This window comes from Nannobrachium achirus (genome assembly GCF_963921795.1).
Source record: "Nannobrachium achirus genome assembly, chromosome: 14".
Taxonomy (NCBI): domain Eukaryota; kingdom Metazoa; phylum Chordata; class Actinopteri; order Myctophiformes; family Myctophidae; genus Nannobrachium; species Nannobrachium achirus.
The window spans coordinates 8,904,423-8,921,922 of NC_137821.1; the positions used below are offsets into that span (position 1 = coordinate 8,904,423).

Below are 17,500 nucleotides of genomic sequence, written 5' to 3' on the forward strand. Positions count from 1 at the left end.
TAATTATATAAAAATTGCCAACTTGTTTGGACCAGTTAAAAAGGTCTGATTTCCTTTATAGTTCCCTGTAAAGAGGTGGTGCCATAGTTTTGTACTTTTTTCTGTTTTGTATGTGTCTATGGAATTAACATCTAATAGACCCCCAGGTGTGGTTATAATATGCAAATATGTCTTCCCTGTGTATTTTTGGTTACTTGCCAAAAGCTGAAAGCCTCTGAATCAAAAGGCCTAATTGAAATACACTGAAATACACTTTAAAGGAGTAGTTCACCCCCAAAATGACTTTTTTTCTATTGATTAGTACTCACATCATGGAGACTTGAGTTCAATACTATGTTTAGTTTTTTATCGCATTCAAAAACATATTCGAATAAATTTACCTCCATTAATTCTGGATCCGGAATGAATGGAGGTACATTTACTATCAAATTATTGTCTTAGGAATGCGACAAATACAAAAAAATATATTATTTGAACGTCTCCATGGTGTGAGTAAGCAATAGAAAATGTGGGGGGTTGAACTACTCCTTTAATGACACTGACAGTGTACAAATCTCCATTTGGTTCCATGTGTACCCTCTCAGAGTTATGGTGGTCCATTAAACCAGTGTTTCTCAACCTTTTTTCTGCATGGGCACACTTTTCATGTCCCAAGAATCCATGGGCACACCAACATAATACGGGGGTGTAAATATCGTCACTGTCTGGAAGAAACCTTGTATCTCCAAGTTTCAAATTAAAAGTAAAGCCCTGCTTCATCATACAAGGCTGTCGCACAACAGTAGTGAAAACAGACGATCTACAAGCACACAACGCCTCGCACCGCGAGGCGTTGTGTGCTTGTAGATCTGCTGTTTTCACTAGTTTAAATCATTTTTAAAATTATAAATACAACACTGTCTTTCAAGCAGTTTCTAGGGGCACACTTGACCCTTCTCAGGGGCACACCAAAGGTCCCCAGGCACAGTGGTTGAGAAACACGGCATTAAACAGTTTGAGAACCTCTGGTATTGTAATTGTACAGCAGACATGAAGTCAGTCCACATAACCAGATCCGATGGTGGAGATAAGACCAGGTCCAGGGAAACCGTTACAAATGTGATGGAATTAAAGTTGTGTAGTATGTTTGTAGAGGGTCAGTGTCATCGCCATAGCAACGATCACTGTCAACAACATGGGCTACTTATCTTCAGATACGCACTGACCCTGAGGTTACACGCACACGCACACACGAACACACGCACACACACACACACACACTGTAGACACCATTCCACAGGATACTGTTACAGTTACAACAGTGTACATCATCACATTCACGCATGCATGTAATATAACTAGCGCGCACGCGCGCACACACACACACACACACACACACACACACACACATAAAGAGAATTAAGCCATGTAAAACACTAACTATACGCCTATAAACTCTCCCTCACCCTTCCCTCTCTGAACACAGGCGCACGCACAGTCGCACGCACACACACACGCACGCACGCACGCACGCACGCACGCACGCACGCACGCACATAAACAGTGACTTGGTGACATAATAACATGAACCAGATGGTGGAGACTGGAGACTCAGCATGGCTCAAATAATGTCTAAATGTCATCTAATGAAAACATGTGTGCACGCACGCACACACAAACACACACACCCACACACGCACAGTACCTATGCATGAGGGCATTCAACTTTTAGGACATTTTATAAATGCACACATTTGAAACTTGGAGATACAAGGTTTCTGCCCGACAGTGACAATATTTTAGTGATTATGTTGCGAGTTTAATAAAAGAAAGATATCAAATATATATCAAATTCTACTACACTAGAGGGGATATTTGGCCGTCACAAGTATAGTAATAAGCTTAGCACACACACACACACACACACACACACACACACACACACACACACACACACACACACACACTATACAGTGCAGCACGTGACGGTGTCCGGTCATCATCACGTGAATAGGATCACAGCAGCACATGTGGATGTTATTGAATGTGAGCGTAGCTCCACTATGAACACTATGAGATGACAGTGACCTCATGCACTGACCTGATGATGTCACCATGGACCCTAACATAGTATAGTTGTAATCAGCACGTGTTCATACACATTGTAATGTCACGTATACTCCACACCATGTGCACTGACACGTGATCTTACAGTGTGCAAAACAATGTCTAAAAAATAATAATAATGAAAAGGGTAATTGAAAAAACACAACCCTCTCACGTATTAAAAGTAAGCCTTGCCGAGCCATGAGGCCCATAGCCTCATGGCCATTGGCGGCATTGGCTCAGGGGTAGAGAAACCGTCATTAGAACACAGAGGGTTCTCAAAGGGTTCCAGGTTCGAATCCGGGCTCCAACCAGAGTTAAGCCCTTTGCACACAGGACAGTTGCGTTTTCTTTCGTTTGCGGCATGAATAAAACGCATTGGATTTGGTGTGCAAGGCTGTGCGGAATCGGCGCTGCGGATCCAAAAAGGAGTAATAAAAGGAGTGATGAGTTTTTTACCGCATGCGACAAGACGCACCTGGGTTCGATCGAGAAAAAAACGCACGGCGGCAGCCACTCGTCGCACGGCTAATTCGGAGCCGGTGTGCATGAGGTCATAGAGAATCATTGTTTTCTTTTCAAAAAATTATATTGTCCGTTTTATCCGTGCGGTTAAACGCGCCTGTGTGCAAAGGGCTTTAGTGTTGAAGAGTCCTTGAGCAAGACTCTGAACCCCTAGTTGCTCCCGGTGAGCAGGTTGGTGCCTTGCATGATTTCCTCTGCCATCGGTGTATGAATGTGTGTGTGAATGGGTGAATGTAATGCACAATCTATGTAAAGCACTGTGGATAAAGGCACTATATAAATGCACCATTTAGCCTCCTGTTTCTGTAGCATATCATGAGGCAGCTTGATGTACATCAAGCTAGTACATGTACCAGGGACGTACCCCCAATCCAACCCTTGATGCTGAGTGCCAAGCAGGGAGGCATTGGGTCCCATATTTTGGTATGACCCGGCCGGGGATCAAACCCCGACCTCCAGGTCTCAGGGCGAACACTCTAACCACAAGGCCACTGAGCGGGTACGTATTAAAAGGACAACAATATCAGTCACCAGAAACAAGAATGGGTGTTTTCAATTAATCTAACATGGGTAAAATGGAGTTACAATGGAAAGTTTGTATAGGAAGGCGGCATGTCTGATAAAATTAATATCAAATATCTGAATACTAAATCATGCAACTTGAAAACTGTCTGGTGTGCTGAGTAGATGTTAAAATGATCCCCAAACATGTTTGAAAGTGAAACATCCCTTTAATGTGAGTTGTCTAGGGACACATTCGGTATTATTCTCTCCACTTATTGATAGACTAATTTATTTTTCTTTTTTTATTAATTCCCTTTCCAGAGAAGAACCACCAATACAATAAGAATTGTAGTTAAAATGATCCCCAAAACATGTTTGAAAGTGAAACATCACTTCAATGTGTGTTGCCTAGCTGTCTATAGGGACACATTCCAATTCTCATTGCTCCATCCTCATCTCCCTTGCAAATTAGCCCGTCCCCCCTAACCACAGGAGGAAGGGAGCGAGGATGAGACACTAGTTCCTAGGAATTGATCGGGTTCCATTTGGCAGAACGGAACGTCCTAGCTTAACAAAGCGTTTAATATGAAGTGACTTTATTGCTTGCGATGTAATACTGCAGTATTTATCTCCAGTTATTAGATTACTTCATCTCTCTTTTTTAATTAATTCCCTTCCAGAGAAGGGCAACCAATGCAATGTTGGGAGGAATTTAAGCGATCCCCTCCGGGATCACTACGATTCCTCCTAATAATATGATGTACTTTTGTATGGCACAAATCATCCTAATTGATTGAAACATTTGCAATGAGGTGGAGATAAACACAAAAATAGTATGTTAAAAACAGTTACCGTACATAAGTGAGGTAGGGAGATTTGAGAGCAAGTTATTTGTGCGTGGGATATCGGGGAACAACTTTTTAGCAACCTTCTATAGTAACCACACAAGGATAAGAAACCAGTTCAGAGGAATTGATCGGGTTCCATTTGGCAGACCAGAACACCCTCGATCAACAAAGCGTTTAATATGAAGTGATTCAATTACTTGTGATGTAATACTTAAGATGTCATGTTGTGTTGGATGCGGTATTATTCTCTCCACTTATTGCTAGACTAATTCTTTATTTATTTTTTTATTTTTTTATTCCCTTTCCAGAGAAGAACAACCAATACAATAGGAATTGTAGTGATTCCCCTCCGGGATCGCTACAATTCCTCCTAACATGATGCACTTTTGTATCGTACAAATCATCCTAAATTGATTGAAAGCTTTGTAATGCTGTGGATATTACACAACACAGCTTAACAACTAAAACACATACAATGCAGGCTGCAGATATAAGACACAGAAACAATAAAATAAAACCAAAACTAGTAAGTTAAAAACAGTATGTGCAGACTGTTTTTAACGTTGTTGTGTCTTTGTATCCGTCTCCCCTCCTCCCTTGCTCTCCCTCTCTCTCTCTCTCTCTCTCTCTCTCTCTCTCAACCTAACCAGTCTCCCTATAGACCCAGGCACTGCTAGATGTTTTCTTCCCGTTAAAGGGGGATGTTTTCCCTTGCCAGCGTCACTGTGTGCTTGCTCACTGCTCATAAAACTGATTGGATGTGATGACAGTCCTGCTGCCCTCCAGCAAGATGCTGAACTCCTAAATGTTTATGAGTTAGAGGCTCCTGGACAACACCATTAAAACCACTTACTGTAAAACAACTATAAATAAGTGTACTGTAGGTGAGCAGAGCAGTTTATAAAAATAGTTTGGTTAATTATTTTATGTGCTGCTTGGTAGCTTTAACCCACAATCATTATTTATCAGGTGACTGTAGACGTTTGGTATGATGATGGGCCCCAAGGTTCCCATGCAGACATTCTAAAGAGGTACCACTGACTGAGAGCTGTATCACTGCCTGATACTGGAACTGTGCTGTGTCTTTTTGAGCGGTGGTCACACCGTCTCCTATATGTGGCCGTGTGTGTATGCGTCCGTCCGTCCGGCCGTCCGTCCGTGTATGTAGCCTCAAGCCTGCAGTACCTTTTCTGACCACACATGTTAAGGGAGGGGCGCTGTTGTTCTCACACACACACACACACACACACACACACACACACACACACACACACACACACACACACACACACACACACACACACACACACACACACACACACACACACACACACACACACACACACACACACACACACACACACAGGGGAGAAGGGTGGGTCAGCATGTGTGGTCAAGTATTATTATTATTATTAACAAACTGATGTTTTAGGGTCAAAGTGTGTGAAGAAACGACAGCATTGTAAAGCACACTAACCCCGCTGCACCCACCCAGTAGTGCTGTTGCACAGCCTCCACGACCACCGCTCAGTTCACACAGGTGTGATTTTTTATTGTTTCCAACACGCTTTACAATGGTCCATTACATTGGGAAGTGAAGCGGCGAACATTGGACACCAGTGTCCTCACTTCCCACAATCACACACCAATGGTGGCAGGCTTAATAATAGGCTAACACCGACGACTCATTGGAGACAACATGGGGTTCAGTGTCTTGCCCAAGGACACTACGACATGTGGACAGGAGGAGCCGGGATTTGAACCGCCGACCCACAGATCATTGGGCCACAGCAGAGCCACCCCAGCGGTTATTGTGATATTGCCCGTTGCAACCCTTCCCCTTCTACGTAAGGAAGGAAGCAAGCCCCCGGGCTTTATTGAGTTTTTTAATTTTTAATTTATTTCCAATAAAATGTCCAATAAATCCATCAAAACTCAAGGGGGAATAGTTGGGTGAAAATACTACAGCATCACACAAAATCATAGCAGATGAATCCTTTTTTTTTTTAGATATATTTTCTCAGCCTTTATATATAGGGGATAGTGAAGATAGACAGGAAACAGGGCAGAGGGAGATGGGGAAAGGTTGTCGGGAGTGGGACTCGAACTCAAGACTCGCTGTAGGCTGCACAGAGCCTATTATAATATGTGGAATGCGTCTGGACCACTAGGCCAACGAGCGCCCCTAGAATTTGAACCCTGAAAAGTATGTTAGTACGTTTTGTGACATATGAGGTTTCCACCCGACAGAGACGAAATGTAAAGTGCCGTGTAGACCAGGGGTTCCCAAACTTTTTTGTCTCAGGGCACCCCATAAATATTTTTTTTAATCCGAGGCACCCCTACATTATAATTTTCACTCCCAGCACCTTATATTTATAGCATATTGTCGTTGTCGGGTGGAAACCTTGTATGTCCAAAACCGTTTGTTTTGTATTTATCATCTAAAAAATGTACTAAACTAGAGAAAACAGCAGATCTACAAGCACACAACGCCTCGCGATGCGAGGCGTTGTGTTCTTGTAGATCGGCTGTTTTCACTAGTTTTGTGCGATGATCTTGTATGATGAAGCAGGGCTTTGCTTTACCAAAAAACGTTTGAAGTTTGAACCTTGGCACATTTGAAGCCATTTTGGTTAGAACTGATTGAAAATAACTTTGTACTTCAAGTTTAAAATGATACTAAGTATTTTTCAAGTGTCCAAATAGATTCCAAATATTATCTAATGATCTCGCGGCACCCCTGGACTGCTGTCACGGCACCCCAGGGTGCCCCATCACCCACTTTGAAAACCCCTGGTGTAGACAGACAACTTGTTGTGATTTGCTGCTATACTGTAAGAATAAAAACCTGACTTGACTCAACTTCCTCCATGCCTGAAGATGGATGTACAGTACAGTACAGTACAGCACAGTATGTGCAGGAAATTGACAACATGCTGCTTCAAAGATTCTTCCAAGAAGATTTTTATGCTGCGCTGAAATCACATGCAGATGGAAAGGAGAGAGTCTGAGAGCACTGTGAGAGTGGTATGTATGAGAGGGGAATCCTAGCTCCTCACAGAGTTAAGCTGGTTGCACACTACACTGCGTTTTCTTGTAGCGTTTTGGAAATTCGAAATCCTCCAAAGCATTTTCAGGCCAAGAAGAGAGAGAGGAGAGAGAGAGACCAAACGATCCAGCGGTGACAGTTGCGAAAATCGAAAAAAATCAACCCTGGCCCGAAAATAAATACGAAATGGGCAGCAGTGTGCAAACGTGATTGACATAACGTGAGGTTGATTTTTGGAGCGGTGAAAGCGCTCCCAATAGACAGGTATGTCCGTGGGTATGTCCGTGGGTGGCTGGGTGGCTGGCTGGCCGTGTCCGTAGCCTGGCAATACCTTGAGTGGCCACACACAACACACTAGTTAAAGGAGGGGCGCTGTTGTGCAGGCCAGGCACACTCAACACTCACTCACAGGCACAGTTTACAGTTTACAGTTTAGGCATTTAAGCTGGCCATACACTACACGATAATCGGGCCCGACTGAATCGGGTAGAATTAAACACTACAGGATCATTTTTTCAGATTATCTGGCCAGAGAATCTAAACGGGCTCACACTAGCCGTTTTGAACAGTCGGGCGCACCGCACGCTACAGGATTCTATTCCGATTGAGTCGGGCCCAAACACAGCAATAATAAATAAATAATTTATATAATGAATACAAAACGTCACTGTTCCGAGAGCTTCGCCTTGCAACACGCGTGCAGACGCACATACAAACAAACACATTATGTTATCCACTCACAAACACACCATTGCCTCACGCAACGAAAAAAAAAAAAAGCTTCAAATGATACTATGACTATGAGTTCACTTTGACGCGTTTCATGTTCATCCATGGATCAACTCTGATCGACTTTCCCCCTCTGCGCGCTGTCTGCTGGTGCTTCTCATGGTGGCATGGTGCCTGATTTATGATTAGTCTATGACTGTGTTGCGCAGAGAACATATCAGATCTCCGAGATCAAACTGCGTCCCTCCGCGCCACATTGTAGGTTTGTAGATCAGGCAGTGGGCGTGTAGGCCTACTTGCACTCGTGTGCTGTTCCCACTCCAGTCTGTGACTGACTGGTAGTGACTATTTCTGCTGATATAAAACAAACTCGCGACCATTGAGTTTTAATTCCCATCGCAAGCAATCATGATACAACCTGGGAGGATGGATGTGGATCATTATTTGAAATAATAAGCAGTGTATTTATGTAATGCTTTATACTGTAATGCTTTAAAAAGGACAGGCCTATTAGGCCTATATCCATTATGTTTCTTTCATGTCCGCTCCAGGTTTATCATTGTCAGTTTTGATAAAGTCATTTTATTTTATAATAGTTAAGGTAACGTGCGCGCATATTTTCTAAACCTGCTGTCTGTTAAAATACGAAACGCCTGGCTATGCGGGGCGCGCTGTGGCCGGAGTAGCCAGGAGTTGTTAACCCAGCTGGTAGATCAAACAACGAGTTGATGATGGCCCATTAATTAAGCTACACGCTGTACCTATATGGCCAATTGGAACTTGAAAGGAGTAGAGATTACTGCACCGTGCACGGACCATCAGAGAAAGTGACTGACGTGGGGTGAGCTGCTGTTGTAGGCTGCTTCCACCACGGACGGTTCAAGTTCAAGACAGGTTCAAGTTCAAGATGTCTTTTAACAAATTATCGCGGTGTGGGCGGATGGATCAATCAAATAGGCTATAATCATTAAAAAAAGATCCGAGGGCACGGAGATCCAAATCCAATGTCCCAGAGAGAGAGAGAGAGAGAGAGAGAGAGAGAGAGAGAGAGAGAGGGGGGGGGGGGACGGTTCTGTCTGGTCCATTTAACTGTAATCCAGCATTTTGAGGTGGAAACATGGAGAATGCACAGGTTTATCATACATTTGAGAGTGAGAACCATAAAGTTGGAGGAGGAGAGCAGAGCTGGAAAGTTATTAGCGAGTCCAGACTTGCACTAATTGGTTTGGCCTAGTTTTACGTCTTTGTTGATTGATTGATTGATTTCGTGTGTGTGTGTGTGTGTGTGTGTGTGTAGAGGGAGAAAAAGAGATAGCTCTGTCACTCAGATGCTCAGAGACTTGCGTCTATCAGCGGCTGCTGTAGCCTAGGCCTACCTATTTTCAATCAGTCCCCTGCTGCTATTCCAGACCAGTAGGCCTAGGCCTACTGATCCAGGAAAATATCAAACATGTTTGAAAAGAGTCGGGCAACCCCCGATCGTCCTCCGAGCCACTCGGCTGGGCTCCGAGTGGATCTGTGAGACCTCACGCTAGACGACGTTCATGCCCGATTGTCGGGCCCGTTTCAGTCGGTGGCAGCCCGATTGTCGGGAGGGTAATTAAATAGCCCGATTATCGGCTAGTGTGCGGCCAGCTTAAGCAACACACACAGGGTATAGCTGCTCAGATTCACCGCTCCACTTCGAACCGAGGTTTGATTTTTTTGTTTGCGCGCTCCGAAATTCACCCCGATATTCGGCCCGAAAAACGCAGCAGTGTGCAAAGACCTTTAATGTACTCAAGTACATTTTTTAGGTATTTTTTACTTTACTGGAGTATTTCTGTAGGCCTACTTTTACTTTTACTCCACTACAGTACATCTCTGAGACAAATATTATAATTTTAATCCACAGCAATTATTTGAAAACTTGAGTTACTAGTTACCTTGTAGATTTTTGGAGCTGTGTGAAGCACAGGCTCCCTATACGTGGCTGTGTGGGTCTGTCTGTCTGTCTGTCTGTCTGTGTGTGTGTCTGTGTGTATGTAGCCTGAACTTCCTAAACTTCGGCACGCCACTAGTCCCACAGTTTTGCCACCAAACACTCGCGCCATATGTCAAATCGACCGGCTTACTCGGGAATCGTGGGCTATTACTTTTCTAAGAGAAAGGTTCTATAGTTTAATTGATATTAATTTATTAGTGAATTAATTTTCCCCATTGACTTAGAATGGGAATCGCAAAAACTCACATTCAATTATTTGTCTCTCGCAAACCACAGGGGCTACAGTTTCAAGACTTGGAGAGGAGGTTCATAATGATTTCAAGGATTAAATAAAAAATAATTGTGTCATTTGGCCTCATGGTGGCGCTATAACACCCCACTTTACGTTTTGGCCTGTAACTCTTGAACCGTAGGTCGGAAAATAAAAAATATTTTTTCCCTGGATTCCTTGGGTCATGACGCATCTCCCCATATAGGCCACGCCCATTTGCGCCATGATAGATTTTCCGCCATCTTGAATTTTCTCCAAAACACACTTTTTGCTCCTTTTCCTACATATTTTCTTCAAAAGTCACAAAAATCGGTACACATGATCCACACACACACACACACACACACACACACACACACACACACACACACACACACACACACACACACACACACACACACACACACACACACACACACACACACACACACACACACACACACACACACACACACACACACAGCTCCACTTCACACGGGTGTGATTTTTTCATTATTATAACAAAACTCCCCTTCAAACTCCCCTACATTTTGCCCATTTGAAAATAGCTGATCTACAAGCTCACAATGTGTCACAATGTGACACATTGTGAGCTTGTAGATCTGTTATTTTCAAAATAGTTTCAAACATTTGAAAACTTCAAATAAGACATTCTGCATAATGAGTACTTTCTACTTTTGGTGTTATAAGCACATTTTCATACCAATACGGTTGTACTTTTACTCAAGTCAATTTTGAATTCCGGACTTTTACTTGTAACAGAGTATTTCTACATTGCAGTAATTATAGGCCTACTTTTTACTTGAGTAAATAACATGTAGTACTTTTCCCACCACTGACTGTGAGAGTGTATGAGGGGAATCTTGGTTCCTCGTAGTTTTTAAGTATTCATTTATTTTTGGTAGCTTATTTCCTTTTTCAGTTTGGCGTTTTATTTCAGATTAGTTCCAGTCAGTTTACAAGAGCATAAGCGGTTTTAGATTCCAGGAATTCATTTGTTTTTCATTTAGTTTTTATTTAGTTTTCAGGTATTATGAGGATAGCTGTGGTTTATAGAAGATGATGAAGGTAGGAAGAAAGAATGCATGACATCAGATTATGATGGTGGGAAAACTTAAACCAAGATGATTTCACAGGCAATGCCAGGTGTTTTTTGTTAGTTTTGCATTGTTCATATTAGTTTTATATTCTTTAGTTTTACCCGCCATTTCTATTGTCTATCCGAGTTATGGGAGCACAACTACAACTACAGATCCCATAGCCTGTGAGGACTGTTCACAAAGAACGCAAATAAACAGCTTACATTTGGTTGGAAAAAACAGGCTTCGTCACTGTCGACAAATGCCAGTGGTCGATGCCCAGCCGGGGCGCCTGATGGAGAGATGAAAGGAACTGGTTGGAATAACGTGTTCCTTCCACACGCTACGTCCTACCAGGGGAAACTCCCTCCTGTCAGGTGATAAGAAGCCGCCTGCTCGCTCCTCATGCAATGACGGAAGCATGAGGCTTAGTTCAGGGCTCTCCCCAGGTTGGCAGAGGGAGAGCAGAGCCCAGGATTACAGCTTAGGCAATTGGCACTGGGTGAAAGGTTACAAAATCGTGGGATAAAAGTATTTTTTCTAACTCACAAACAGATGTTCCGTCAATTTATAGTAGGATTATAGCCCATAATGACACGTCCATAAATAGAACAGCAGGTTGAAAGTGGTCAACCAATCGATTTGAGGCAGTGCGCCACAGCCGGCCACGCCATCGTAAAGTTTCGGAGGTTCAAATCCCGGCTTGAGACCTGTGTAACCGTAGCCTCGTTCCCCCCCCCCCCCCCCCCCTGTTGCTTTGTGTCTGGCGTCTATTAAAAGAGTCAGGGGGTTTTCCTTGTGCTGAGACTGCAGAATTAGGCCACAGAAAAGTTAAACACAGACCACACTAAAAAGGTAAAATATGATCCAACGATATGTTACGGCCGTCTCTTCAAAGCACATGTGAACGTTCGGGGAGTCTAGCAGGTGTGTGACATGCTCGCTCACACACACACACACACACACACACACACACACACACACACACACACACACACACACACACACACACACACACACACACACACACACACACACACACACACACACACACACACACACACACACACACACACACACACACACACACACACAGTCACACAGCGAGCAGCAGGAGAAAGCCCAGGTGTGGTGTGATTGATGAGTCCATACGTGGGGTTTCTAATGGAGCAACACGTGGGAATGTCTTAAAACCCATTCAGGCCTAGAATTATTGACTGCTTTAACCAGTGAAAAATAGCAGATATACAAGCTCACAGCGCTGCGAGCTTGTAGATCTGCTATTTTTGAAAAAAAGTCGTGAAAATGTGTGCAAATCTTTGAATATAATGTATTTTCAAAGCGAACGTTTGTAACTCAAATTTTGCTTCTGGGGGTGGTCCCTGGAACTAAATATTTTGAGATGCGGGTCCGTGGCCAAATAAATATCATTTTGGGGGGTCCTTCACATGAAAAGGTTTGAGAACCACTGACATAGTAGTCTCTCAAGAACAGACTAAGTGAGCTCCAGTTAAGTGAAAAGGAACTTTTCTTTGACGATGGCTAGCCAAATTGCTGACATAGAAACATAAACAGAAAAAATCAGGACAGGATTCAAAGGACACTTATAGAATCGGGTCAAAATTCGAATTTTCACGTTTTTTCAAAAATAGCAGATCTACAAGCTGAGCTTGTATATCTGCTATTTTTCAATAGTTAAAAGCATAAAATAATGATACACAATACAGTGTACCCGTTCTGAATGGGTTAACAGGGCAGTATAGGAATCCCCTCACTCACTGACTGACTGACTGACTGACTGACGGACAGGCTAGAGACGCGAGGAGCTAAATCGTCTGTTTGGACGCCCCCTCGCGGCTTGGGAGCTTTTGGCTACGCCCCCTTCATGGCAGGGAACATTTGAGTTTTGAGTGTAGCAACATTTTCAAGTACCAAAGAAGTGTTTATTCTTTTTGTTTTCACGTCACCCGCTACCACTGTGCTTTCAGCGGAGACGCGCGTGACACAAGAGGTCTCCCACCCTCCCTCTCCCTTCTACATCGTGAGCCTAGGGGGGCGTCAACCGTGTCCAAAACCTCAGATGATTGAGCTCCTCGCGCTAGAGACACAGAGGTCACAGCATGGAGAGAGAGAGAGAGAGAGAGAGAGGTGGGGGGTAGGATGTCTCTCGTCCTTTTATCCCGTGCCCACACATCTGTGCTTCCCTCCTCTGTGTTCCACTAGTCCTCCCTTTTCCTTCCTCTAACACCCTCCTATCTTATCTGTTACCCTGTCTGTCTGTCTGTCTGTCTGTCTGTCTGTCTGTCTGTCTGTCTGTCTGTCTGTCTGTCTGTCTGTCTGTCTGTGTGTCTGTCTGTCTATCTGTGTGTCTGTCTGTCTGTCTGTCTCTCTCTCTCTGACGACTGTGTGCATCTCAACATCTGGAAGAGAGTTCAGACTTTGGCCCATATTTCGCAGAGTGTATGCAGCATGCATGCATACATCATTTACAACATGGCTTGCCTGTGTGTGTGTGTGTGTGTGTGTGTGTGTGTGTGTGTGTGTGTGTGTGTGTGTGTGTGTGTGTGTGTGTGTGTGTGTGTGTGTGTGTGTGGTTAATGGAATAAACATCGGCACGTCAAATAAACGTTGTTTTCGAGTCTGTGTGTGTGTGTGTGTGTAACTGTGAGCCTTTATCTCTGTCTGACCCCTACTACAGTTGGCCCAACAGGGAGTCAGCAGACACTCAAGTCTCTTCCGATATGCTAGGCTGCTTCTCCTCACCTGACAGTGAGCAGTTTCACCTGGAGGAAGCAACGCGTGCAGAGGAACACGCCATTCCTCCCGGGTTAACAGGCAGCCCAACCAACCTGTAGGAGCCCACTAGTGCAGCAACAGAGATTGCTTTCACGCGTGTATCAAAACAGCGGAAGCTTGTGATTGGCTGAACCGGAGGCTGAACCGGAGGTAGGGAGCGCTCCGTTGTGTTCGCCTGGACCGCACGGAGGTGACGAAATTCGGGTGGATGAAGATTTACTATTCTGCCCATAACGGCAGACGGCCCATAAGCCGGTAACGGCGCTGAGTCGGCTCATGTTTCATATGCGATGTTTCATAACATAATCATAAACATTCTATATTTATAAGGTCAAGTATTATACTTAATAATTGGGACTAATTAAGAACCATTATCATAGTTGTAATAGGCCTACATTTACAGTAGCATAGTTTAGGAATTTTGGTTTGATAAGGTTGTGGGCAGAACAATTTGTCCTTGTTTGTTATTTGACTATTTTCACTTTAATTATAATTAAAGACACTTCATAGTGAATTAGTGATTATAATAAATAGCCTATGTCATGATTGCTAGATCAGATTGTGTTTATAATATAACACCGGCGTGCCTCCGTCATCTCCACCGAAAACAAGCGTTCCCCCCTTGTTCCATTGTCGAAACTGCGTCGCTGTTTTGATTCACGCTGCTTTCACACTCACGTTCATCGTAGCACCTGGCCAAGCCAGAGGCAACGTGGAGGATTCAAACTCCCGTCTCTACGGTGATGGGCTGGAAATGTACCCCTTTAGATCCCCTAATCCAGGGGTCTTCAATGTTTTCAGGCCAAGGACCCCTTAGCTGAGAGAGAGAGATAAAGCAGGAACCCCCTCCCCACTATATATTTATAAAATTGTGTTGCAGATTAAAACTATTCATAAATTTCTTAGACAGCTTAGACCTGTTTGTGTGTATTTTACTTGAACCGTCAAATACTTTCTTCTTTTCCCTCTACAAACCTCTTTGCCAAAAATTAAAAAAAAGAATAGGGATGCTAGGGTTCAAGTGGTTAATGTAAAAAAACACGGTCCTATCACAAAGATTTGGAGGACCCCCTGTAGTAACTCTGAGGACCCCCTAGGGGTCCCGGACCCCCTGTTGAAGACCCCAGCCCTAATTGTCCCAGAAATGTCTGTCATGTCCTACGCGGATTATTTATGTACAGCATGTAGCATGTAAATGTTAAATAGAATACAATGGTGCCTTTCTCCAAAGGGCTTTGCATGTATCTATCTATTATGTGTAGTGTGAGTGAGGGTCTGACCTGGCTGTATCCTTAAATTTTAAACACTGCAACAACCAATCATTGTAATTACACCATGTATACTAGGATAGGCATTCATAAGCTTTCAGCTTCAGCCTATTCCTTTTGATCACCTGTAACAATGAATAAGTGGATGTATGACCTGATAAATGTATGTGAGTGATCAAATAAACTAAACTAAACTAAACTGTTATTGTATGTACTGTGTATGTATGTGTGTGTGGTGTGTATCAGTGAGGGTCTTACCTGGCTGTTGTTGTATGTACTGTGTATGTATGTGTGTGGTGTGAGTGAGTGTCTTACCTGGCTGTTGTTGTATGTACTGTGTATATGTATGTGTAGTGTGAGTGAGGGTCCTACCTGGCTGTTATTGTATGTACTGTGTATATGTGTGTGTGTAGTGTGAGTGAGGGTCTTACCTGGCTGTTGTTGTATGTACTGTGTATGTATGTGTGTGGTGTGAGTGAGTGTCTTACCTGGCTGTTGTTGTATGTACTGTGTATGTATGTGTGTAGTGTGAGTGAGGGTCCTACCTGGCTGTTGTTGTATGTACTGTGTATATATGTGTGTAGTGTGAGTGAGTGTCTTACCTGGCTGTTGTTGTATGTACTGTGTATGTATGTGTGTGGTGTGAGTGAGGGTCCTACCTGGCTGTTGTTGTATGTACTGTGTATGTATGTGTGTAGTGTGAGTGAGTGTCTTACCTGGCTGTTGTTGTATGTACTGTGTATGTATGTGTGTAGTGTGAGTGAGTGTCCTACCTGGCTGTTGTTGTATGTACTGTGTATGTGTGTGTGTAGTGTGAGTGAGGGTCCTACCTGGCTGTTGTTGTATGTACTGTGTATGTGTGTGTGTAGTGTGAGTGAGGGTCCTACCTGGCTGTTGTTGTATGTACTGTGTGTGTATGTATGTGTGTGTATGTATGTGTGTGGTGTGAGTGAGGGTCCTACCTGGCTGTTGTTGTATGTACTGTGTATGTATGTGTGTGGTGTGAGTGAGGGTCCTACCTGGCTGTTGTTGCGGGCCTCAAAGTCATCCTTGGCGCTGCTCTTCTCCTGCTCCAGCCTCCTGCAGCTCTCTCTGAGCAGGAAGCACACCAGCCACTTGTAGGCATGCAGGACCACTGGAAGAACACAGAGGACACACACACACACACACACACACACACACACACACACACACATCAGGTTGGTGTGACACAGAGAGAGGACACACACATCAGGTTGGTGTGTTTACGTACGCATTACAAACAGTACACAGTCAACATCCAGAGTGGTGATTTATCTCAAAACTCAAGTTAGGCTGTCATTAAAGACACCCTGCAAGGCCCAGCGTTGCCTTTTGGCAACATTTTTTAAATCATTTTTTAAAAAATGTTATAATTCGTTTTCCTGTTCTTTTTTCACATGTTTTTAGTATTACAATGCCATTGGCCACGATATTTGCATATAAATACCCCCCACAGAGACTGACATTCACACCTCCCAGAGAAGTTGAAATTCCAGCGTCTGGACGAACAACATCTCACGTTTTAACTGAAGCTATTCCTCCAAGTAAAATGCCTGTAATATTTTTTTTTCGTGATCATTAGAATGTCTAGAACACGTGCATATGTTAATATTGTGAAAAATATCCCCAAAATGCAAATTAGAGCATGATTTATGATTTATGGCTATAAAACCTTACAAAAACATTATTCATTTTTTAACATTACATTTTCCTGTGATTAGGACTCCTACAACACCATCTGATAAAAAAAAAAAAAAAAAGATTTGGCCAGTAGAAATTAATTCGGGTCTTGCAGGGTTGAAGACACTGCCAGGGTTTTTCAAGTCCAATCCCCAGACAGCATGAGGGAGGACTTTTTGTCTCACATACTTCCATTGATGGTGATTGTTGCGGACCTTCCGGCTGAGGGTAGCGTGTTTGCACAGCTGCATTGTTTTTTCTTTCTCTTGCTCTCTCTTTATCTCCCCCCATCTTTCTCTCTCTTGTCCAAAATGACCAAAAGATAAAACAGACTTGAAACACAGCATTTATATTCTAATCTAGGGGGAACATTAGACAAAAAAATAGCTGATCTACAAGCTAGGTCTGCTGTAGATCTTTCAGAGATTTGCTGGAAAGTTTACTACGTGTAGAACTAGAGAGTTAAGCCTATACTGAAAGTAAATCAATAATAGGCTATAACTTAGCAGGGGGCGTAGAATGTAACAAAACTTTAAAGGCAGCTGACCGGTAGCTCTGCTGACGGAAATGTAGAAGTCAGCAGCAGCACAGAGAGGAAGAGAAACAGGTCAGATGTTCAATCACTCCCACACACACACACACACACACACACACACAC

The 17,500-nt window shown here is 43.4% G+C and overlaps 1 protein-coding gene across 1 annotated transcript in view; it reads right to left on the reverse strand.

Moving 5' to 3' along the window:
• Positions 1-17,500, reverse strand: part of acox3 (acyl-CoA oxidase 3, pristanoyl) — a 112,396-nt gene that overhangs the window by 55,095 nt on the left and 39,801 nt on the right. The window contains exon 15 of the mRNA XM_080741346.1: positions 16,161-16,276. Coding sequence (XP_080597472.1) covers positions 16,161-16,276 — 116 coding nt within the window. The remainder of the gene's footprint in view (positions 1-16,160; positions 16,277-17,500) is intronic.